This window comes from Lissotriton vulgaris, chromosome 1_1 (genome assembly GCF_964263255.1).
Source record: "Lissotriton vulgaris chromosome 1_1, aLisVul1.2, whole genome shotgun sequence".
Lineage (NCBI taxonomy): Eukaryota > Metazoa > Chordata > Amphibia > Caudata > Salamandridae > Lissotriton > Lissotriton vulgaris.
The window spans coordinates 818,069,893-818,094,025 of NC_141685.1; the positions used below are offsets into that span (position 1 = coordinate 818,069,893).

Genomic DNA, 24,133 nt, shown 5'->3' on the forward strand with positions numbered 1-24,133 from the left:
CGACTGGATGTCGAGTTCAAAGGCCCGCTGCCCTTAGAGGCGGTGGTGCGCTCTCCACGGCTGGACTGCCGTGTAAATACAAAAGCTCCAAGTTTGTCCACAAACAAGAGCGCACGCAGGCTGCAGCAAATCCCCTCAGACCTTCACCCACAGCGGGATGTCGCAGACGCGTTTCGGATAGATTCCTTCTTCACAGGCTGGTAACCACAGAACACAGCGTTTCATGCCACACCACTTTATTCAATTACAAGCCTCCTGATAGGCCGGTAAGCCGCTCCAATCAGCAACGTCCCAGGTCTTATATATATATATATAAGACCTGGGATATAATTTGTTTTTCTTTCAAGGCCTAGATATGATGGGTAACAGTTATGTTCAGGTTTTTTTGAGATTGTGTATGATAGTCACCTGTAGTCTTCCATGTTGTTGGTGTGCTATTGTAATGATCAAGTCCCCACAGAAATTGTGGGTGATAGTGTTGTTCAAGTCCCCACAGAGATGGTGTGTGCTAGTGTTCAAGTCTAGGGGTGTGCAAAATTCATATAATTTTCCTTTGCATAATTACGTGCATTTTGGGGGGAAATTATGCAAAATTACAATTACCCAAAATGCAAATCTGTCATTTAGTTTTAGCATGACATGCGTCCGCATATACATTTTTGATGCAATGATGGATTTCGTGGTTAAAATAAATAGGACAAAAACACAAGTGGTGCGAGCAACAGCAGCTTGTGTCTTTCCGTTAGTGTTACGTCTGATTTCTCGCGTAAAGTTTTGATTTGTATAGTGCATAATTACACGTTGTTTCATAATGTAGGAATTTTGGGAATCTCAGAAAGTAAGTGTAATGCAAAATTCAAAAAAATATGCAAATTTAAATTACGCCCTCGTTTATTAAAGTCCCAAAAGAGGTGGTTTGTGGTAGAAGTGTTTAAGGTCCCACAAATGTTCCTGATGTTCCTGAAGCCTTTGTTTATCATTTAGAAGACATTACCTTGTGGGGACCTGGGTTCAGGTCCCCACAGTGCAATCAATTCCCCACAGCGTTAGTGTGTTATCACACCCAAGTCCCCACAAGGACAGAAACACACACACACTCTCTCTCTGTCTCGCTCTCTCTCTCTCTTCTCTCTCTCTCCTCTCCTCTCCTCTTCTCTCTCTCTCCTCTCTTTGTCTCTCTTTCTCTCTCTCAAGTCACTATAACTCGTGCCCTAATGTAACTATAACTCCGCACCGGCCGTGGACAGTCTTCTCATCAATAATTTCACTGCAAATGTTGCACTAATATTATAAGTGATGTCAAAGAAGATGTCACGATTAAGGTAATTTGTGGGGTAATTAGCAGTGCTTGGCGAGGGCGCAAATTATAGTCATCCCATATTTTGAAACAAAACAAGCACATGTGCAGGTTAGTACCTGGTGCACAGTCTTCTATGCTATAGTGTCATCATGCTGAGACAATTCTGTCTAACAACTCAAGGCTGCTTACAATACTAAATATGTTTTACATAGACTCTTTTCCCTGTTGGAACCTTTTTCTGCATAACCAAAAAACGTGTGTGTAAGTTGCTGAACACAAATCGTTAACTGTTACCTGCACACAGAGTTACTCTTCAATACAAGGATTTATAACGTATCTCGGCACACCTATGATGCATTAGCGGCACATGCGTTTTGTAAACACTTACACCAATTAGCTGGACACAGGCTTTACAAAATTAGGTAGAAAAGTAATACGGTATGTACTCCCACAGTCACATGCAAAGATGTTGTGATACATAATGGGATCCAGAATGTAAAGGTTGCAAAACTAAATTCCTGCTTATCTTTCAATGGACAGTGTACCTCCCATTTGATTGTCTTAATTACATTGTCACATTAAATTTGCAACCTCCTTCTAGATGGAAATTTACAGTAACATAATTTACCTTTCACTTTGTTTAGGGGTTTGGGGTATGATGAGGGTTTTAGTTTGGCATTTGGGGCTGGAGTTTGGAATTTGGGATTGGTTTAGGATTTAGGATTTATGGGTTCAACACCTGGCTCCGTATACTCTTTGTCAATGGACTAGTTTACCTTGGGTCGTAATAAAACTGCAATATAAAGGTAATAACAATGTAATGGTGTGGAGGACGCTGTAAAATAAATGTTAATGCAATGCAGCTGCTTTTCAGTGTGTAGATGTATTAGTAGGTGTAATGGCATACATACGTATGCACCAGTTCAATGGTCTGATCTTCAGTTAGTAAACAAAGTACAAATGTACAGTAAATTAAGTGTCTTGTAATTATTACCTAATTCACATACCAATTCTAGTAAGTTTACCCCTTTTAAACTTCATGTCACTTTCCTGAATACTTTTAAGTATGATACTTATTGTTGGAGATAATCAAGGTATTTTTCCAGTAATTAAGCTGTGGTGCAATTTGTATTAATTTATTGACTAAAATATTTCATGGGTTTTCTAGGTTTTTACAATGATGTTTTATATATTTCAAAGTTTCAAACAATTTCAGGGGGTGTTTGTTAGTTGGAATCCAGTTGTGTGAAATTGAAGCAGTTTATGTACAGGAGGACTCATTTTGGGTTGGCTACATAGTCCAATATCATTCTGGGGCATCTACGTCACCCCCCACATCAATTAGGGATAGCCCACAGATGAAAGAGTCATGTGAATATTCCTAATCCCAAACAGATGGACCACATATGGAGCTAGAAAAATATCAGACAAAATTAACCTTGCTGTCTCTGCATTTCTTGAGGATGTCTTTAACGCTTTTGAGAGAACTGCACTGATTTCTTATAATTTAAGTGATAGGGGCCTCTTTCTGAAACGGTTGCAAATTCTTACACTTTGTTAAATTATATATTGTGCTTTGAATTCATGTCTGGCTTGTGTTTTTTTTTATCTGTGTGAACCACTTCTAAAGGAGGAAGCTTTATCTGTAGGGATGTGGACCGGTTTATACTTCAGCCAACACTTACTGAAATGAAATGCCCACATGTGTTCAACATCTTCTCTTTCTTTTTTCAGGTGTGGCTCTTCAGACAAAGACCGGAGTCCCTAAATCCGCTGGCGAAATACCACAGCCTGACGTCAGGATTGGGAAACAGCTATGTGAAGCCTATCAGGGTGAGTATCGACATCTGTTTATGTAGATCAATCTGGCTTTCGGATTTTAATGGTGGTCATCCACAGCTACATGTTTAAAATGCATGTTATCACTCTGACTGTAACGGTGTATCCCATGATTGTCATTGGAAGTTAATAACTCAGCTATTTCATGATGATCATAGACCTCCGTGGACACATTGATGCTTAGATTTCTAGAGTCGACTCTCTTACGTACAACAAAATTATATTACATTTCTATGCGTTTGTCATAATCAGCCTAGAGATCATTAAGTGTCAGCGGTCGATTTTCGTAATATTTGGCATATAAATATCAGAACACAAGCTTCATTCAAACATTTGTTGTCTAGGATTATACGTCCGAATATCGTGGATAAAAATGTCATCTGACACAAATATTATGGCCTATATATTTTTTATTAAAATATTGTCTGGGTGTAGATTTTCAATTATTGTTTCGAATGTGACAGCATTTTTCAAAAATGATATTTAGGACACAATAGTTTGTCAGACGATATTCAGGTACCATACCATTGTCCAGTGCCTTCTTCGTGCTCTCTATTTTTGCGGGGATGCTGCACATACACAGAACTATGTGCAGGAAACCAGGACCTTGTGTGTAGGGGCTAAGCCTTCCAACCGCATCAGTAACCAAAATCCCAAAACCGACTAGCTATAGTGTCTCATTTGTTCTCTTACATAATCACGAAGTTACAAATGATTAGATGACCCAGAACACAACACCACAGACTCTATCAGGAATCGCGGTAGCAAGACGTACCTTTTCGCTCACTTACTCGTACATGTCCACAATAGGAATAGACAGAGTCACTGTTATAGTTCAAAATATTTATTTTTAACTATTGTGCTCTATAATGCAGTATAAGTGCCACTACCAGCAGCAAAATGCATAAACCTAAAATAGTTAGCATTGTAGCAAGTTCACATAGACTATGAAAGGGGATAGCATCGTATACAGTCAGTGGGTAAAGGTCTATAAGACCTACCCACCCTCCCCTTGGCTAGAAGACGTTTTATTATATAAAAGAAGATTTCTGGGCTTTGTCAGCAGACCCCATACCTTAGATCCTAGATGGTAGTTCTTACATCATAGGAAAAGCATAGCTCTTCTCCCTGGAAAGGTCCCTCCCCAAGTGTGTGTTAAAACCAACATGCAATCCCATAATATCAAAGCACGGGTTTCCAGAAGCTGCAGCTGTGTAGCATGTTTTGTCTAAGTGCTAGGGACTGAACAGAACAGAATAACAAGGGGCATTGTTTAACGACCTTGCACATCGTGTTCAGACTAAGCTCCAGGAACAGCCAGAGAATGCAGAAAGCAGACAGTTCTCATGTGAAAGGTACAAACAGAGTCTTGCACAATAAAGCCATGTAATAACGTGCGCAAAAGCAACATCATGGCTGCAGAGCTCCTGCTAACTTAGCAATATCAAAAATGTCCCTGACGGCCATACAACACTATGTTTTGTGGCCTTGTGATTATTTTGTATGCTCTGAGTTTTGTAATTGGAGTACAAATAGCCCTTTCTAGATTCAACACTGCTCAGCATGCTCGCAATGGTATGTTGTGCACATTACATCCTTACAGCCTATGATGGCGATGCATGCTGTGAGCTCACCTTGGTGGTATTTGATAATTATTTGTAATGCATGCCGGTGCTTTATGGTACTGCTACTAGAATTATTTTGTTACAATCAGGCTCCACTATGTGGCGTATCTATGATGTGTGGATGTCTCAACCAGTGACATCAAATATGTGCATCTTATCACCACTTTGGGGAATAAAGTAAAGGCCACTGACCAGGGACGTAGACTGAAATTGGGAAAAATTACCCCGGATTTGTTTTTAAAGAATCTAGTGATTTCCTGTTCCTCTGAAATCGAGGCTTGCTTGGATGTAGAGGCTTCTGACGTTAGCATTCTATCTGCATATATACAAAGATAGGCATTTATATTAATTATGCCCTCTCAATAAAAAGCAAGCCGGGCTCCTCATTGCCTCATCGTTGGTTTGCTAAGACCTGTGCAAGGGCACGCAGGGCACTCTTAGCACAGTTAAAATTATTGCCAAGGGACAAGAGCAAAATTAAACACTGTAGGGCCGTATATAATGCAGCAATCATTCATAGGAAGAAGGAATTACAGGCAGTGATGTGGGAGGATTTACTCTCAGAGCAAGTACCAGAAAGGACAGCACATTCTTCTGGAAAGTGGTTAATCATCCCTTATTTAAAGAGGAGAGTGAGACAGACTTAGCGAGCCTGGTACCATCTAAGACATGGGAAGATTACTTTTCAGTACTATATCAGGGAGTGTGTCTGATCGAGGGCTCTTCCCAAAGGGACCAGCCAGCTAAATTATCTTTGCACTGGGTAGAGTTTAGAGGCGCTATAGAATCTCTACCAAGGGGCAAGGCTCCTGGGGCAAATGGTATCCTGGGTGATTTGTTTAACGCTTGTGTAGATCTATGAGCTCCTCTCATTACACTGTATTTTAATGCAGCTGTCGGTCAAACACTCCCTGAGTCCCGGTGACACTGTTAATGTTCCAGTTAACAAGAAGGAGACAGGAGTGACCCTTCCTTTTATAGACCCATTGGTTTAATAGATATTGAAGTTAAAATGAATAGACTTACCCAGAATATCTTGTCTGATATTCAGTATGAGTTTCGTGCGGGGGGCACTGCCGATCAGAATCTTACCCTCCACCTTATAATTAATAAATATGTTCGAGCAAATACATGCTCTCTCCATCTTGCCTTAATGTATCTCAGCTCTGCATTTTATTTGGTCAATTGGGAAAAACTTTGGGCTGAGCTAAGGTCCATGGGCAGTGGAGGAGTGTTTGGTCAGTTTACTTAGGGATTTTCACCATGGATTAATGGCCTCAAGACATTTTGGCAATAATGGTGAATGTACAAAGAAGTTTGTACTTAGTAAAGGGGTTAGGCAGGGTTGCATACTAGCTCTCTTTCTTTTTATTATATATGTGAATCGGCGTGAGAAGGCCTCACAGTTAAGGGTGTAGTGTCCCAAGAGCCGGGGACAGATTGATTCTGGCTCTTTTATATGTGTTTTAATTACACATACAGCAAGATCTTTATAGCAGTAGCAGCTTTGAACCCTTTTAGTTGATTTTATGAATAGTTTGGATCTGCGCACCAATTCAATCACATGTTCTGATCCTGGGACCAAAGAACACAAAAAGTGCCACATTGTTTGGCCCATGGAAGGTGGATACCTTTACATACTTGGGTATCTTACTAGACTCTAAACTTAATTGGCAACTCTGGCCTGTTGGCACCGCACTGCAACCCTGGTCTTGCCGCCACCACTGAGCCACTGCTTGCACTGTGACCGGAGAGCAACGCACTTCACACCACCTTGCTTCACATCGCCACCATGGTATCACCCATGATGCCACTCCCTGCCGACATTGACGCAACTGCCTACACCCTGTCCTGGGGACACTGCTTGTAAGTAACTCGACGCACGGCTCCGTCTCACACTGCAGCCTTGGCCTGCCAGAGCCATTGATTCCAGTATTTCAGCAATGACGATGTCGCTGCTTGCACCGTGACCTGCCAGCACCGCTCCACTTCACACCGCAGCCCTGGTCTCACCTACGCCGCTTGACACCGGCACCGAGCTGCTGCCTGCACAGCGAACAGAGGGCACCACCTGCCACACCAAAGCCCCGACACCTGCCAGCGCTCTTGACTTCAACCTCACAGAGTTTGATCTGCAATGCGTGTGACTTCATGGGCCCGATGATGCCTGTACCGACCTCTGGGACCACCGCCTCTTTAGAGCTCATCGCAAGGTCCACAACGCCCTGCATTTCAAAGATACTGTTTCCTGGTCATCAGACACCATAGCTGGCTCGCGACACCGCGGTCACCCTGAAGTGTTGGATTTGTTTGTTCATGATAGCCCCAGACGAAGCTATCGACTTCAAGGAAGTGTATTGTGAGTCTATGTTTGTAATATTCGTATGTTGATTACTGTATGTTAGATTTTTATAATTTTGTTCTTCTATTACACAGGTAAAAATTGGCTACTTTTCTAAAACTTGTGTGTGGTCCTTTTGTAGTGTTTTCACTGTATTACTGTGTGTTATGTGCAAATGCTTTACACAATGGCACTGAGATAAGCCTGAATGCTAGTGTCAAGCTACTAAGGGTGTGAACAGGGGTTATTTTGGAAGTGTAGTACCCTTTACCCTGACTGGAAGGAAGGGTCCCTACTTGGACAAGGGGCATACCTCTTCCAACTAAAGACCCCGAACTCTAACAAAGGAATTGGACTGTGTCACAAAACAGTTTTCAAATGTCTGCACCACGAAATATGCCTCTATTCCAGAAATGAACTGTCTGCTGACCGTGGTCACCTTTTTATTGGTCTCATTGTTCTCTCCTCCTGCTTTCCCTGATGCTCCAATGTTTACAGCCTTAGGTAATTTATGGCTGGCCATGAACTGCAGCTGGCATGTTTCACACTCTTAAAAGAAATTAATTTATTCCAAATGTGCTTCTTTAAAGTACGTTCATTGCGATCAGTGGCCTGTTTCCATGTTTTTATGGTCTGATGTGGCAGTGCGCCAACTGGCAACAATGTGCTTATTTATTTGACATCTCAAACCGTTGTCCTCATACTTGCCTGTTTCTCTCATGCTAGATGGACCTTGACTATGACACCAGTAACCGGTTCTACGAGAAGTTGGTTGTCCTGGAAAAGCAGGTCAGAGAGCGAGTGCGCTAAGCAGCACAGAAGGAGAACTAATAGTGACCAGAGTGTGGGATCAGTGTCTACCTCACACACCTTCAAGGGAGAGTACACTTTGGAAGGCCTTATAGTTGCAGGCGTAATGTGCACTTCAGCTGATCCCTGTGAACAGACAGAAAAAACTGTACTTCCTACAATGTGTTAATCCTGGACCATCTGCTCAGCAACATAATGTTGCATCCAGTGGTGCATACACTTCTCCAAAATAATCACAAAACAGTTTTAACTTTACCAATATTTTTGTATTTTGTGTAGACTTTCTTCTTGTACTACAATGTCTGTCAACTTGAGCCTCCAGAACTGCCAGTTAAGAAGGCCTATGAGCCATGTAGGATGGAAGTTGATCAAGGAAGCTTTGCATCATTTTTTATAACAATTCTGGACTATGAAAATTAGGTCCACAGCCTCTCAAATCTAAGAAAAGGACCACCATATGACCAACACGGTCTCTGCTGCTCATTCTGTATCCATGTCAAATAAATATAATTTTGGTTACAAAGGGAGGTGGAAAAGTAAATTGCATGCAAAAACCTGGAACCCTCGTGTGTTGGAGGATATTCTAGCACTGATAGTGTACTGAAGTCATGCAGATTTTCCAATTTTTGAGTAGAAGTTCGCAGAATGCACAACAACCATACGTGTTTGTCTATTTTATGGGATGTGACTTTAGTACAACAAACACAGATAGATCATGTAGTTCTTTTTTTCTGAATACTGGATTGCAGGCATTAGAATCCCCTTTCACCTTAGATGTAAGTTTCTTTAGAAGTTATATGACAGTAGTACAGGGTTCTTTAAAGTCTGTCCTGGAGGGCCAGATCGATACCAGATTTTTAGGATAACTACATTTTTCTTAATGGGGTTATGTTAAAAATCACGCATGGATCAGGCGTTCCAGGGCGGACTTTGGAGAACCCTGCGTTAGTACATAGAGCAGACATAGGCTTGACATAATTGTTCTTTTAGTACATTGCATTGTCCTTGATCATAAATGCATAGAGATTACTTACATATGTTTGATGTTTATGGTATCTGACTTCAGTTCATAAAATCCACTTACAGCACACAGTTCTTTTTTTGAATAACACATTAGATTGCACAGAGTATTTCAGACATGCCAGACTAAATGAGCTCGCTCCCTTACAGCCACCCAGGTCTGCTGCCCTACGGGTCCCTGCCCCCTGGTTCACGGAGGAATTAGCCCACGCCCGCAGGCAATGTAAAGTTGCTGAGCGGGCGTGGAGAGTCCAGTATGAGCCTGAGGCTAAACAACGTTATAAAATCATGATGAAGTCATACCATGATCTAATTCTTCAGGGCAAGAAATGTTACTTCGCCAAAAGGATTGAAGACGCAGCTAACTCCTGTAAGGAGATTTTTTCTATTGTGCGTGAATTTACCAGCCCCCGGTCAATTTCTTCTCAGGGTGCTCCGGTGGAGACCTGGGCTAACACTATTGCCAATTTCTTCACCACCAAAATCAGGCTAATTCAGGATTCTTTCCCGTCGAGATCTTTAGATGACTTATCTACGATGCCGACTGAGACAGCCTCTCTGTCTCCTCCTGGCCCAGCTTTGCTAGTTTTCCCTCCCCTTCCGGTTGCCGCATCCTTAGCCTTGATGAGGAACCTTAAATCGGGCTCACCGTTAGATCCGTGCCCAGCAAAATTCTTAGCGAAAATGGCAGACGTCATCAACCCCATAGCTAATCCTATCCTCAATCTATCCCTGAGTCAGGGTTTTCTGCCCCAGGCCTGGAAGCAAGCCATGGTCATCCCCCTGATCAAGAAGCCCAATCTTGACCCAGAGGCGCCTTCCAATTATAGGCCAATCTCGCTCCTTCCAGCACTGACCAAGATCCTGGAGAAACACGTGCACAGCGTGCTTTCTAACTTCCTGGAGTCTAATGAGTTACTTCATGAATCCCAATCGGGCTTTCGTTCCAACTTAAGCACCGAGACTGCGCTCCTGGAAGTCCCGGAGATCGTTAAGGAGGTGCTGGACACGGGAGGCAGGGTGATGTTAGTCATGTTAGATCTGTCGGCGGCGTTTGACACCGTCCCCCATGAGGATCTCCTCACTAGACTTCATGACATCGGACTAGGGGGGACGGTGTTCAACTGGTTTCGTTCCTTTCTGGCCAACCGCCGGCAGACGGTCTGGGTCCCACCCGGGTCCGCCGAGATGCCGCCATTGGGAGTCGGAGTGCCTCAGGGCTCTGTATTGAGCCCCACTCTATTTAACATCCTTATGACCCCTCTGGCGACATTGGCGGAGTCCTACGGGGCCCGGATCGTCTCTTATGCTGACGACACCCAGCTCCTATTCACCTGTCGTAAGAGCGAAGAGTTCGATGGAGAAAGGATCCGCGAGTGCCTTGGGGCTGTCTTTAGCTGGTTCTCAGACAACAGCCTCAAGTGCAACTCGGACAAATCCGAAATACTATTCTTCGGATGCCCATCGGAACCAGATTGGCAGGGATGGTGGCCTGCTGACATGTTCCCTCCCACTCAGTCCTCTAAGTGGGCTAAGAACCTGGGAGTTAAAATTGACAACGAGCTCTCGCTCAAATCCCAGGTTTCTACTCTTACGGGAACATGCTTTGGGATCCTCAGAATGTTACGCAAGTTCTTTCCCCTTCTCTCGGAGGAACATCGGAGGATCACTGTTCAGGCACTCATAGGGTCCAGATTGGACTATGCAAATATCCTATATCTGGGTCTGCCTGAATACCTCCTCCAGCGTTTGCAGGTTACCCAGAACGCTGCTGCTCGTGCAATTTTTGGCCTGCACCGCCGCACCAGTGCCTCCAATCTCCTTGTATCCCTTCACTGGCTTCCGGTGCGGAAGAGGATACTGTTCAAGGCCATGACTCTTGCCCATAAGGCCTTGCATGGCAATGGTGCCAAATATCTTCAGAGGAGGCTGGATTTCTATCGACCTGCACGATCCCTCAGGTCAGAAGCTTTGGCTCGGGTGCCACGCATCAAAAGGGCTCGGCTAGGCGGCCGGTCCTTTGGATTCCTTGCTCCTCAGCTATGGAATTCCTTACCGGTGTCCTTGCGAAACACCGCAAACCTGCTTGTCTTCAGAAAAGACTTAAAAACCTGGCTGTTCGCTGGATAACCTGTCCCCTCTTTTAGGCCCCTGCTCTTCTACTGTTATGTTTTCCAGCTCTTTCTTTGGTCTGGAGCACAAAGCGCCGGGACACTCCTTTGGAGTAGCCGTTGCGCTATAAAAGTCCCATTTTAACATAACATAACATAACATAACATTAACATGTCCTCGGTGTTATTTTCTTTCATTCAGAAGTGAAAGTCTAGTCTTAATAAATCTTCTGTTGAATCTGGCCTTTACGACAGAGTTTTGGTACATTTATTTCCTTTGTCCCTCAACATTGGAAGCAGTCATTTTTGTGTCGGTTGCAAGCAATCCTTATGTGTGTCTTTTTCACACCATGATAGTCTAAAAGAGTTCCAAGCTTTTTGGAATGGCCTTCTTTCTCTTAGTCACATTTCCTGAATGAAACCCATTATGTGTAACCCTTCAGCATCCAAGTACCTCAACTTTGGACCTGAGTGGCACAGACAGTCCAGTGCCATGTCTGCGGAGCCCATTATTCATCTTCTTAAATGTTCATAAACAATGATTAGTTTTACCCAAGTCAGATGTCTGATCCTAGAACATCTTTAAAAATGATAGGAAGAAAAAAATGATGGACTGGGATGCTGTCCTGAGTTAATTACTGGTAGCCAAGATTAATTTAGGCATTCCACCCATCATTTTCTTGTATTTCCCAGTGCGAAGCTCTAAGTGTGAAGGGTCAACCCAGATGTTGGCCCCATGCTCACTGCAAAACAAGACCAACCCATATGTCTATGCTAACTGGGTATTAAGCTAAACTTATAACAATTGTTCACATGGAACTCATTCAAAAAACAGTTCTTTAAATTCTTACAGGAAAAAGAATGTCTGTGTGGATATAATAAAATGAACCCAAAAATAAATGGAGGGACCAGAACGAATCTGTCAACAAATCGATATTGTTTTTTAAAAAAAGACTGAAGAAGTTTCTAGAGCCTAATCTATTTTCTGTCACAAAAACTCAGCTCAGCTGAGCCAAGTTATTTATTTCCACTATAATGCAAAAACGTTTTTTTTTTAATTCACAAAAACACGCATACTGTTTCGGTGAGATTTATTATAGCATATAGATTGGGCTCTAGAAAATTTCCCGCCTCACAACTCGCTACCTCATTTCTCTCTACCACATACCTATTTCACTATCCAATCTCTGTTTACCTCACCGTTCATTCGCTACCTCACTTCTCCATCTCTCCTCTCTTTCTACCAGCGTTCTCTTTAATTCACTGTTCTAATTACTCTTTTCTTGCTCTCACTTTCCATACCGCTGCCTTTTATTCTCCATCATTACCTTCGCTCTCTCATCTCGCTGTATCTCTTTCACAGTTTCAACTCGCCCCAATCTCTTTTATTCAATACATCTATCTAGCTCACCTCTCTATCTCTGCCTTTCTCCGTACCTCTCCATTCTCCTGCCTAATCTCTCCTTCCGTACCTGAACCCTTTCAATTCCAAACTCACCAGTCTGTTTTTCTCTGCCTCACTACTCTCTTTACCTGACCTAATACTCATTGACTCACTTGTCTACATACCTCAACCCCTCCCTACCTCTCACAATTCATCTTTCTCACTTTTCTCTCTCTATACCTTGCCCTCGCTGTAGCCCACTGATCTCCTTCTCTCTGTTTCCTTTTACCTATTTCTAGCTGTATGTCCCTCTAAAACCTTAATTATCCCCCGGTCTCGCTTTCTCTACTTACCTCTTTATCTTTCTACCTCCATGTATCCACAGTTCTGGCTATCTCATCTTTATCTCTTTAACTTGCATCTCTCCCTGCTTCAACTTCCTACCTCAACTCTATCTCCCTTCTACCTCTCTCTTTACCCTCCCCCTTCCTCTTAATCAGAAGACCCAAAGGTAAATGTCTAGCCAGAGATGTTCACACTCACAAAGATAAGAAGAGGGACAAGGCAGGGAAAGAGAACAAAGGAGAAGATTATCTGATAGAATGGTGAAATTCCTTGAAGTGTGATTTGACTTCTCATGCTGCAACGAGGATTCCAGTTGGGAAGGGGATAGATTTGTGATCACAACTATCTGGAATTTAAAGTTACAATTCCAAGAGGTGGGAGCATGTGTTTTATCTAATGTATGCACGAGCCACAGAGCATCCTTCAAGTCACCCTTAACATGGCTTTCCAACATTGGGATTAATAGGGTGGTTAGGATGGTTAGACACTGAATTCAATGTAAAATATTGTTGTTTCAAAGCAAAAAAAATCTGGATCGAGGCACACCGAGAAATGGCATTGCCCATACATGTTCAAGCTTTTTTTTGGTTCTCCTTGGTGAGACAGTTTGTGCTTTAGGCTGTTTTTGTGTGTCTCATTTCTTTAAAAAATTAATGTATAATTCATTATTGTTTGGCTTCATAAGGACTTGAACTAGCTAAATATGTGTAATGAATTTAAAGTTGTTCTAAACATGGAGCCCCATCATACGTCTTGTCTGGGCCTCCACAAATCCTTAAGAAGTCACTGATCTTCGGGGCCCAAAACAACAAAAGGAGCTAAGGCTTAGCTTTACTGGAAGTGAAGATGTGCACAGAAGATATAAATGAAGGCAGTCCTTTTCCAACTATTTGCTTTGCTCACACCAGACTTGCACCTTTGCTCTCACAATCCAGAAAAGAACACAACACACATCTGTCTAAAGAACATCCTATTCAGAAAGAGCTCCTGGCACCCTCACATCCCCATCCCAAGATGCACCCAAGCTCCATTCAAATGGATTCACACTTCCTCTTCTATGAAGCTTTATAAACACTATCTTGTATCCTCTGCAGCAAGTTGTACAGTGCTTCACTATCCTCCAGTTAGACCTCTACTCTATTACTACAATGCATACTTACACATGTAGAGGTAAAGAATTGTCTCTGAATAAGCAGACCTTTTTAGTTTGTCCAGAGATCACCCACAGTTGCTAGTTGTACTTATTTTCCCTCGATTTCGAGCACAAATTTGAAGAATTGTAACATTGCCCATGTTGTTCTGGTGTGTCTTGATGAAGAATCTTGCTTTATTATGTAGACCATGAACATGCGACAGACCCTCCACAGCTGTCCGACACCTTTATCACTCTTAATACATGTCTTTATTTTAAGGCCAATTCTGATCTTTATTAGTGAGCCCCCCGCAAGCAAAAAAAATATGATTTTAATAAAGGCATTTGCAAAGCTGTTCTTGGAAACTATATTGTGTGCGCTCCACATTCTCTCACAACGTTGTCCTCTCCTTGGATACATGTCAGCGATAGAGCCTCTGTTCTCAAATGTTTGTCTCGTCCTATTGACCTCAAATTGGATCTACCCTCTGATCTGGGTTGTCCCACATTCTCACTTGATCCTTCCCATTCTTTAGCCAGTGGTTACCTTGGTCACAATGAAGATGAGGATGGTAATTATAACAGCCAGCCAACAGACTGAGGACATCACATAGCAGTGTCGGCAGGTTGCATCTCCTGGCCTGGAAATGCATGTGAACCTGCCACCGCTTGTGCAACCGTCCAGAAGGGCGCGGAGGCAGTGAGGTCTGCGTTTTGGGAACTCCTGTTGGGTCTTGTTGGCCGATTGGTCTCTTTCTTTGTTTTGCAGGTAGGTAGCATGTTCCACAGCACCTGTTTTGTCCGCTCCAACTTTCCCAAATGTGTCTTGAGGTACAGGAGCTGCTAGGAGCTGGTGTGTCGGATACGAGTGGGCTTCTCGATGGAGCATCGGATTCTGCTAATGGAAGCCGCAGGGTAAAAAACAAAGAAAATACGGATTAGGTATCTCTCTTTTTTTTATATGTTTGCATCATTATATCAACACAGGTCCCTTAAAAAAAGATAACTTTTACAAAAAAAAGCTGGCTTGTGATTACGTGAAACTGACTTACTATTGCATACTATACTTGTAAAATTGATCCCAGAAAGCTGTGCTCCAGTTGGTATTCGATCAGTTTAACCAAATTAGGGGGGAGGGAGGTTGACAAATGTTATTCTTGACCCTTCCTTTCCCTTCGGCTAGAAGTAGTGGGTAAATGTAATCTATCCCTTCCTTAGTACTCGTGCCAATGCAGTTCTTCTTCTGTCTGCGAATGTGTGCACACAAGCGAAATGGAAAAAAGACTAAAGTGGAACAGTAGGGTAGTACAGGACCTGCCAGCCGCTGCCTAGGGATACATCCGGCTGCTTCTGCTGCTGCCATGGACTACAGACATGTTGCAGCATTGAGTGAGTGCCTATGATTAGTTCTCACATACATGGTTCTCTATCAGATCCAAACATTTGAAAAAGTACTTCTAAAGGAGCATTTATGAACAAGATAAAAAAAAACTCTAAAAGCAATTGGTTGTTGTAATGGGCCTATGGCAAGCCACTTCTCATATCACTTAAATCACAAAAAGGATATGACTTATGAGAGATAGATCTAACGCTTTTTTGTCAACAATAATGCCTCAATATAAATGTGGCTCTCAATTGATGCTATGATCGAATATCTTTCATCGTATTAATAATTTCAAACACACTCAGGAATTAGCTGTAAATCAATTATTTTTAATGCTTCTAATCATTCTTTTGGAATAAATTCCATACTTAGTACGAATTTCATGCAACTTATACACTATCCTTATATATACACTTAACAAGTTCAAGCTGCCCAGCTATACACTTTTTACATTGGATCTATCTCCAAGGGAGTCCGCTTCATAATTCTGTGAACCAATTGCCTAATGTCCATGTGTTCCACACATAATGTGCTTCAGCTAGTGATCCTTGTATCAAATATATTTTTCCAATTGTGGTGGGCTCCTTTTTTGAAGAAAGTAGACACGTTTCGGCCAGGTAACTTTCCGCCTCCTCTGGATCATGTAAGGAGTATGAATTCTTTAGAGTAGAATAAATACATAAAATCGCCCTATGTCAGTTGGGGTTTTCAATTATAATTGCACATATACATTTGCATAGTGAGAATGTGTGTAAATATTCAGTGCCTGTGCGGTACATAGAACCCAATCACTGAAACCAGAGGAAAGAAACATCCTTTGTGCACATACAATTTTGAACAGAAAAGGCCAATCACTAATACCCTACTTCAGGGGCGGAAAGCGCTTAAAGATTCACCTAAATGTGGTACATTCCTAACAAGAGTAATATCCACTTTGTGAGCATTTGCCCAGTGATATACCACTGCGAAACATGGGTGCAAGTTATATGCTAAGAATACGGGGCGTGCCGAATGGTTACTGGTTGTGCCCGGTGTGAATCCAATGTAGTACCCCATGGCCCAAAAGGATCTCTGCTCGAGTAAATGCATGTACATACATCATACCGCAAATGTCTCCCACTGGGAGAGGAGGGGTGGGTGACTATATTGTATTACATTGTATTGTATTGTAGCGTGCTGCCCACCAAAAAGATCTTCAACACCTCATCAGGGGTAGCAAGTATTATATAAATACAAACCCTTCCCTCTTCCATCCCTCCACTATTCCTTTCAATCCAAATAACAGACTAACATGTCCACCACTCAGATTAATTTCATATTCCCCTAGAGTAATTCACCACTAATCCTTTTTTGGTTCCGGAGTAGGGTGCTGCTCGTCTAGAAGCACGTTGACGCATTATCGGGGTGGCAAGCGCTATATAAATGCAAACCTTTTCCCTCCTTTATCTCTTCACTATCCTTCTCAATCCAAATAACAGACTAACAAATGCACCGCTCAGATGAATTTCATATTTCACTATCCTAATTTTACCACTAATCCTTCATGGGTTGCGAAGTATCGTGCTATTCACTGAAGAAGCATTTCGACGCCTCGTCAGGGGTAGTAAGTGCTTATAAATGCAATTACAATACAATACAATGCACATACATCATACCTCAAACAGCTCCAACTGGGAGAGAAGGGGTCGGCGACTATATTACATGTTCCCACGTTGCTTTGGGGATAGGGCGTCACTGTACGAAGTTGAAGCCCTTCGTCATCCCTGTGGGGAAACACTTTGTTACAGGTAGTAGCGGCCAGGGGTAGCAATCAGGAAAGCCTCATTAATATTCATATGGATGTTGACAGTAGTCATGAACACCTGGTGCGGCTGGTACTCACTCATGGACTGATCATCCGCAGCCTCAGTTAAGGCGGCTGTCCTCATGTGGAAATTAGCGGGGTCTCCATCAGGTTTACCATTGGCAGGTGCATCCCAAGGTTATAGAGATCCGGCAACCCAGAAATTACGCTCGCTGTCCTTCCAGCATGCGTCCCAGAAAAACTAAATTACAAAGCCAGGGTGCCGACCCTGCTAGTACTCGGACTCCAACGGGGGCTGGAATTCCACTAGTCCTGTGTCTAGGCTCTGTTGACTTGGTGACAGCGTCACTGTCCATGGTTGTCTAAGGGAATAAATCCTTCTCGAGTGCGAACACTCAACTGCAGTGGGCGAGGGAATCCCTTCTGTTGGCTGCAAATATAAGCCTGTGGGCTATCAGGGTGTGCATCAGTATGGTGGTGGGGCTTAATGTGTGGGTGTAACTGTTGAATAACCTCTTTTGTAGGAAATGCAAGGCGTGGCACAGGGAAAGTAAACAGCTGGGAGCGCACAGTATCTATCGTTAGCCATATGGCATGTAAAACAAAATTGTACAAATTGTGCAAAAAGTAATAGTCAAGCATAAATATATGTATAGGAACACAGTCACATGCAGCAAACGACTTAACTACAAATACCTGTCATGTCCAACACCCATTAATGTAGCTATGTGTTTCAGAAGCATATACCCACTTTGACAGGACATGTCCTCTATCTGTGCTCTACATTAAGAAGCTCGTCAGCCAGTATTCTATCTGGCTATATGCCATTTTTCAGAGGGAGCTGTCTTCTAGAAGTGCTATACATTGAGTAGTGTCCACATCTCATCATGTTCATTTAGTCCTTGTGTTGCCGTACAAACTTTTTCAATCAGGCGCCCGTCTGTTCCTTATACTAGAATACTTTCCACCAATTCTATTCTAGTCTTTTTGGGTATAAGGTACAGGACTGACCATTCCATTTAATTTGTGTGTGTCTGGCTGTCTCATAATGCTGGACATGGGGAGCTCCCAAAGAGTTGCATCTTACTCTCGACCTATGTTGCAAGATCCTGTTTTTATGGGTTGATTTGTTCGCCCAGTACACACTTTATTACAATGGCACATGATATAGTACACTCCATTTTTAATTACAATTTAGTCAACACGTTTTAATGCCATATGTGTCCATTGATCGTGACATTTTTACTGTTCTTGGTAAAATTATAAGCTGTATATTTGCTGCACTTGTAGTGTCCCGTTGTAGGTGTTAATCAAGCATTTGTGGTAAGAATTTTCCCCTTATTGTTCTAGCAGCATGTACCAAATCTTGGCGTAAGTTCTTGTCCTTTTTAAACAAAATAAAGTTTTTGGGATGTTAAAGTTGTGAAGTACTTTCAAGTTGAAATCAAGATTTTTTAAATTTTATTGGCTGTTGGAGAGGTCAACACGCACGCCAAGAGCATGTTTTTATATCTGTCTTTGGGTGACAACAGGCTCTATCTGGGAGTGAAGCACACATATTTCAGGGCATTTCTAACCTGTTTTTTTTTATATCCTCTGTATCAGCATTTTATATGATGTTTCGCCATTGGGGAAGCAGTCAACCTTCCATGAGTAGCTTCTACGGATTCTTAGAAATTGCCCATATGGTTAATTTTCTTTGAGTGGTCTGGAATGGCAGAATATTCCTATCCGTGGGTTTGGTATATAGGTTGACTATAAGTTTGTTGTCTTCTGTCATAACCCATACATCCAAGAAATCCAATTTCTCCTTCTTATAAGTCATTGTAAAGCGATGATTAATGGATCTTTCATTTAGCCATTCGTGAAATTCTGTCAAGATATTTAGGAGCAGGGTTGGATTGGGATAAAAAATCAACCCGGGCACACCAATAAAAGTGGCCCACATTTGCATATTGACTTTCCGCAAAACACTGCTAATGCAAAGTTTTATAAAAAAGAAAGGGGGTGGGGCATGTTTTATTAACTTCACTTAGATAAAGAGAGCCACACATGAATGCAAGTGAGACCACTTCTGCTCAGGCCCCATGCCCCCACTCAATCAGCATACATTAATTGTCTGGCCCAGCGAGAGAAAGCAAATGATACCTCCGCCCATCTGGCTCTAGAAAGGCCACTTAGGCACCCACTGGGCCAGATAAAGAGAGCCACACATGAATGCAAGTGAGACCACTTCTGCTCAGGCCCTATGCCCCCACTCAATCAGCATACATTAATTGTCCGGCCCAGCGAGAGAAAGCGAATGATACCTCCGCCCATCTGGCTCTAGAAAGGCCACTTAGGCACCCACTGGGCCACTGGTGGCATCCTAACAGCACAGACAGCCCCCAAGCTGCCCACAGCTAGAACTCGGCTACCAGCCCTCGGCCATATCTCGAGGGCCTGCGTTACCAATCCGACCCTGTTTAGGGAGCCGCGCCAGATGAAGAATATATAATTGATATAGCAATGACATCATACAATGAATTCCTTGTATCTATTGGCATTGCCATAGATCCATATGTCTTTAAATAAGACATAAAGATGTTAGATGTTTCCGAAGCAAAAGCACAACCCATGGCTACATCCTTTGTTTGTTGGAAGAGCTCATTCTTAAACAAAAATAATTCTTTTTCAAACAATGGGTGGCCAAGTCTAGTAAAAAGTCAGTGGGTTTGAGATGCAGTTGAGTTCTCTTTTTTCGGAATGTCTAATCACCGCCAGCGCCTCCTCCTGTGAGATGTTTGTATATACGGACTCAATGTCCAATGATACAAAGATTTCTTTTGTGGGCTCAAATGATTTATTCTCATATTTCCCACTAAAGTCTAAAGATTTTTGATGAAAGCTTTTTTCTCTACCACAAATGGCTTCAGCATTATTTGTACATAAGGGCTCAATGCCCAATGATACCAAGATATCTTTTGTGGGGTCAAATGATTTATTCTCATATTTCCCAATGAAGTCCATAGAGTCTCTGATGGAAGCTTTTGTCTCTAGCACAAATGGCTTCAGGATTTAATTTAATATACCTGTAAGCCCCTAGTAAAGTGGTGCTACCTATAGACAGGAAGTGTAAATTAAATGCTACTAGTGGGCCTGCAGCACCTCTTAAGTAGACAGATAAACATGTCTCAGTCCTGCCATTGCAGTCTGTGTGTGTAGTTTTAAACTGCCATTTCGAGCTGGAAAAATAACCCTTTCCCAGGCCTAAACCTTCCTTTTTTTAAATAGATTTAAGTCTCCTCTAGGGTAGGCCCTAAACAGCCCATAGGGGTGGGGGCAGCGTATGTAAAAGTGGGACATGCACTTTTAACTTTTACATGACCTGGTAGTGAAAAACTCTTACATTGATTCTCCACTACTACAAGGTCTGCCTCTCCCGTAGAATAATAACATGGAATTACCTTATTACATTTATTAAGTGATAACTTTCAACTGGGAGCAGTAGGAACGTTGAGCTTGGTCTCTAAAGAATTGTAATTTAAAACCCTCTTTAATGGCAAAGTTGGATTTTAAGTCACAATTCTGAAAATGTACTTTTAGAAAGTTGGCATTTCCTTGTCCTAACGATTTGGTGCCAGAAGCATGTATCCTGGGTCACATGACTAAGTGTAGCGGGCTTTTGGTCTTTGCATATTTCTCACAGACAGTGAGACAAAGCGGGAATAGGCATTGTCAGGAATGACCATCTATGTCATGATGGGCAGAGGAGCTGTCAACTGCCAACACTTGCACATCACAAAAACTCTGCCTTAGCACACTCGCAAAGTGTTTCACTCTAGTTCTTTGTGACGCCAGACAAGCTGGGACCAAGGTAGGAAGGAAGGAAATTCCAGATGTCTCTGTAAGGGGAGGACTGTAGAAGCTTCACCCACTTCAAAGTGGGTACCAGGTATATATAGTGGACCTTCTGTTCTAACTCTTCAGCAGTGGCGGCTCCTCTATAGGGGTGTTTGGGCGCCGCCCCCCTGCTTTCTCGCAGTGCGAGAAGGCAGAAACATAAATGGTAATAACTACAATTTGTTTCAGCCTTCTCGCACTGCGAGAAAGCAAAAGTTCCTGGTTGGGGGTTGGGGGTCCTGCTCGAGGGCAGGGGGGAGTGGCTTGCCCACTGTTGTTAATACTGACTGTTTGGGCAGCCTGAGGCCGCCCAAACAGTCAGTATTAACAACAGTGGGCCCGGGTGGGGCGCGGCCTGACCAATAAAAAACGCTGCGGTGGAGGGGAGGGAGGCTGCCTGCAGCCTTACTGATGATGAGCACACTGTCTGAAGGAATTCAAAATGCAGGACGGCGGGAGTCGGGAGTCTCGGGACTTCACGGAAAGCGGGACGGTAAGTTGTACAATTACATTTATTATATATATATATTTTTCCCCTTAAACCCCTCCCGCCTTCCCCCCCCCCCATCCCCCCCCCCCCCCTGCGGCGCAACAACCCAATTTCCCCCCTCTATCCCCCCCCCCGTCCCCTGGTAATGCCGGCCGCAACTGTGTGTAGTGTTATTTGTCTTCCTTTACTTTTACTGGGACCTTTGAAAAGAAAATATACCTGCACGACATCACGGTCTGACGATTACAGTAAACCGAGGAACCTTATGTTCAAAGCAGTCAGAATCGCCATAATGCTCTGCCTGGGAGCCAGCTGGTTGAAAATAGCACTTGCAGCAAAAGGGGTGTATTAGAACCAAAGGCAATGAATTGTACATTTAGTAGCTTTAGTTTAATGTGTCTAATCATGTGGTGTGTCACTTTGTTCACAGTAGCACCCGTGTCGCCAAATATGGAACATTCACCCAATTGATTTCAATGTGACGCACTGGTTTAATAAAATCCTCCAGAAGGTATTTTCCGCACCCAGTAAATATGGCACCCCACTGTATTGGTATTTATCATATGCGGTAAATTACTCGTCTTTTGCAGCCTTCTTTTGGAAGAACAAAATATTGTTACAGTGGAACTAAACAAATGATTATGTTGTCACCTGTGTAAAATGTTAGGAATTCAGAAGCTGTTTAAAGCATTTAAGCATGGCGCATGCAAGATAATCAATCAATCAATCAAGAGTATTTGTAAAGCGCGCTACTCACCCGCTAGGGTCTCAAGGCGCTGGGGGGGGGGCTGCTACTGCTCGAATAGCCAGGTCTTGAGTTGCTTCCTGAAGGAGAAATGGTCCTGGGTGAGTCGTAGGTGAGTGGGGAGGGTGTTCCAGGTCTTGGCCGCCAGGTAGGTGAAGGATCTTCCTCCGGTGGTGGTTCTGCGGATCCATGGGACTGTGGCGAGGGCGAGGCTGGCGGAGCGGAGCTGGCGGGTTGGCGTGTAGAACGTGAGGCGGTTGTTGAGGTATTCGGGGCCCAAGTCGTGGAGAGCCTTGTGTGCGTGGGTGAGGAGTCTGAACGTGATCCTTTTGCTGACGGGGAGCCAGTGCAGGTCCTCAGGTGGGCGGAGATGTGGCTGTGTCGGGGGATGTCCAAGACTAGTCAAGCTGAGGCGTTCTGGATGCGCTGGAGTCTTTTCTGTAGTTTGGCGGAGGTCCCAGAGTAGAGGGCGTTCCCGTAGTCCAGACGGCTGGTGACGAGGGCCTGGGTGACCGTTTTCCTAGTTCCAGTGGGGATCCAGCGGAAGATCTTACGGAGCATGCGGAGAGTGTTGAAGCAGGAGGAGGTAACGGCGTTAACTTGCTTGGCCATCGTGAGGGAGGAGTCAAGGATGAAGCCCAGGTTGCGTGCGTGGTCCGTGGGCTTGGATGGGGGGCCCAGAGCAGGGGGCCACCAGGAGTCGTCCCAGGCGGAGATGGATGGGCCGAGGATAAGGACTTCTGTCGGTGGCGAGGGTGTCGTCGGTGTTGGTCGTGATGCGGATAGTGTTTCTGTGGGCGATGGCTATGCCTCCTCCGGTCTGGTTGAAGCGGTCCCTCCGGATGATCTTGTAGCCGTCCGGGATGGCAATAGCGATGTCGGGGGCTGAGGAGGCGTTCATCCAGGTTTCCGTGAAGAAGGCGACGTCTGGTGCCTTTTTGTCCAGGAGGTCCCATAGTTTGACGGCGTCCCTGTGGATGGAGCGGGTGTTGAGCAGGATGCACTTGAGGTGGTTGTTGTTGGCGGCTGTTTTGGCTGGCGCGGTGCAGGACCGAGTGCAGGTGAAGTAGCAGGCGTGGCAGGTGAAGGCTCCATGGGTGCGTTTCGGGGTGGCTTGGTAGCAGGCTGGATGTCGGCCGGTGTTGAGTACGTGGAGAATGGCGGCGTCGTAGCTCAGTCGGGTTGGCTGGCTCTGGCGGGGTCCAGGGGTTCTGGCACTGGGCGCGGTCCAGGCGCGGACGGGCGTAGACGAGCTTGCCTTTGGCGCGCAATCGGCGCACCCGCTGCGCGTGGCTGCTGCACGTACGCGCGGTCCCCGCCGTTTATGGCGAAGTGGGAGGGAGGAGCAGCTGAGAGGCGGGAGCGGGGCGGCGAATGGGGAGCGGGAGACAGGAGAAGGGGGCAGGGCCGCAGGAGAGCAGCGGCAGGGAGCAGAGGGGGGGGGGGGGTTGGAAAGAGCGGGAAAGCGGAGCGGGGGAGAGCGAAAGCAAGCCTGGAGAGCGAGGGCAAGCCTGGAGAGCGAGGGCAAGCCTGGGGAGCGAGGGCAAGCCTGGAGAGCAGGGGCCCTAAGGAGAGGCGGCAGCAAGAGGGCCAAGCAGGCAGCGGCAGCAGAATCCAGGCACACGGGGGCCGTGCGGTAGTAGAGTGACCAGGTCAAGCTATCCTGAATAATCTTACTTCTGCCTTGCAAAGTAGTCACACCTCATTAATCCGGGTTTGGTGGGTTAAGATGTACTAATTCAAATTGTTTTTGATGACTGCATCATGCTTGTTTCAACTTTCTGGAGATTTTACAACCGGATGCAATATCTTTTTTTTAATGACAAGGCCTTATGGTTCCTGAATAATAATGCTACTTCGTAATCCCAGATGATGAGTAAACATACATTAGAATCAAATGAAAATAAATAAATCCTATTGT

General features: G+C 44.1%; 2 protein-coding genes across 5 annotated transcripts in view; one reads left to right on the forward strand and one right to left on the reverse strand.

Moving 5' to 3' along the window:
* LOC147747949 (3-keto-steroid reductase/17-beta-hydroxysteroid dehydrogenase 7-like) overlaps positions 1–14,274 on the forward strand; it is a 127,904-nt gene extending 113,630 nt beyond the window's left edge. Inside the window, exons 8-11 of one of the 3 annotated variants that reach the window (XR_015308479.1) lie at positions 3,035–3,133; positions 7,832–9,978; positions 10,044–12,008; positions 12,166–14,274. Coding sequence is in view for 1 of the 3 variants with exons in the window: in XM_086957133.1 (XP_086813259.1) it covers positions 3,035–3,133; positions 7,832–7,915 (183 nt within the window). In the remaining 2 variants the exon portion in view is untranslated. Of the gene's footprint in view, positions 1–3,034; positions 3,134–7,831 lie in introns of all 3 variants that reach the window. The other 2 variants (XR_015308478.1, XM_086957133.1) reach the window with 2 other exon arrangements.
* Positions 14,275–14,311: 37 nt separating this feature from the next.
* Positions 14,312–24,133, reverse strand: part of LOC147747950 (uncharacterized) — a 44,647-nt gene continuing 34,825 nt past the window's right edge. The window contains exon 3 of one of the 2 annotated variants that reach the window (XM_086957162.1): positions 14,312–14,802. In XM_086957162.1, coding sequence (XP_086813288.1) covers positions 14,440–14,802 — 363 coding nt within the window. In that variant the 3' untranslated portion in view covers positions 14,312–14,439. Of the gene's footprint in view, positions 14,806–24,133 lie in introns of both variants that reach the window. The other variant, XM_086957153.1, reaches the window with a different exon arrangement.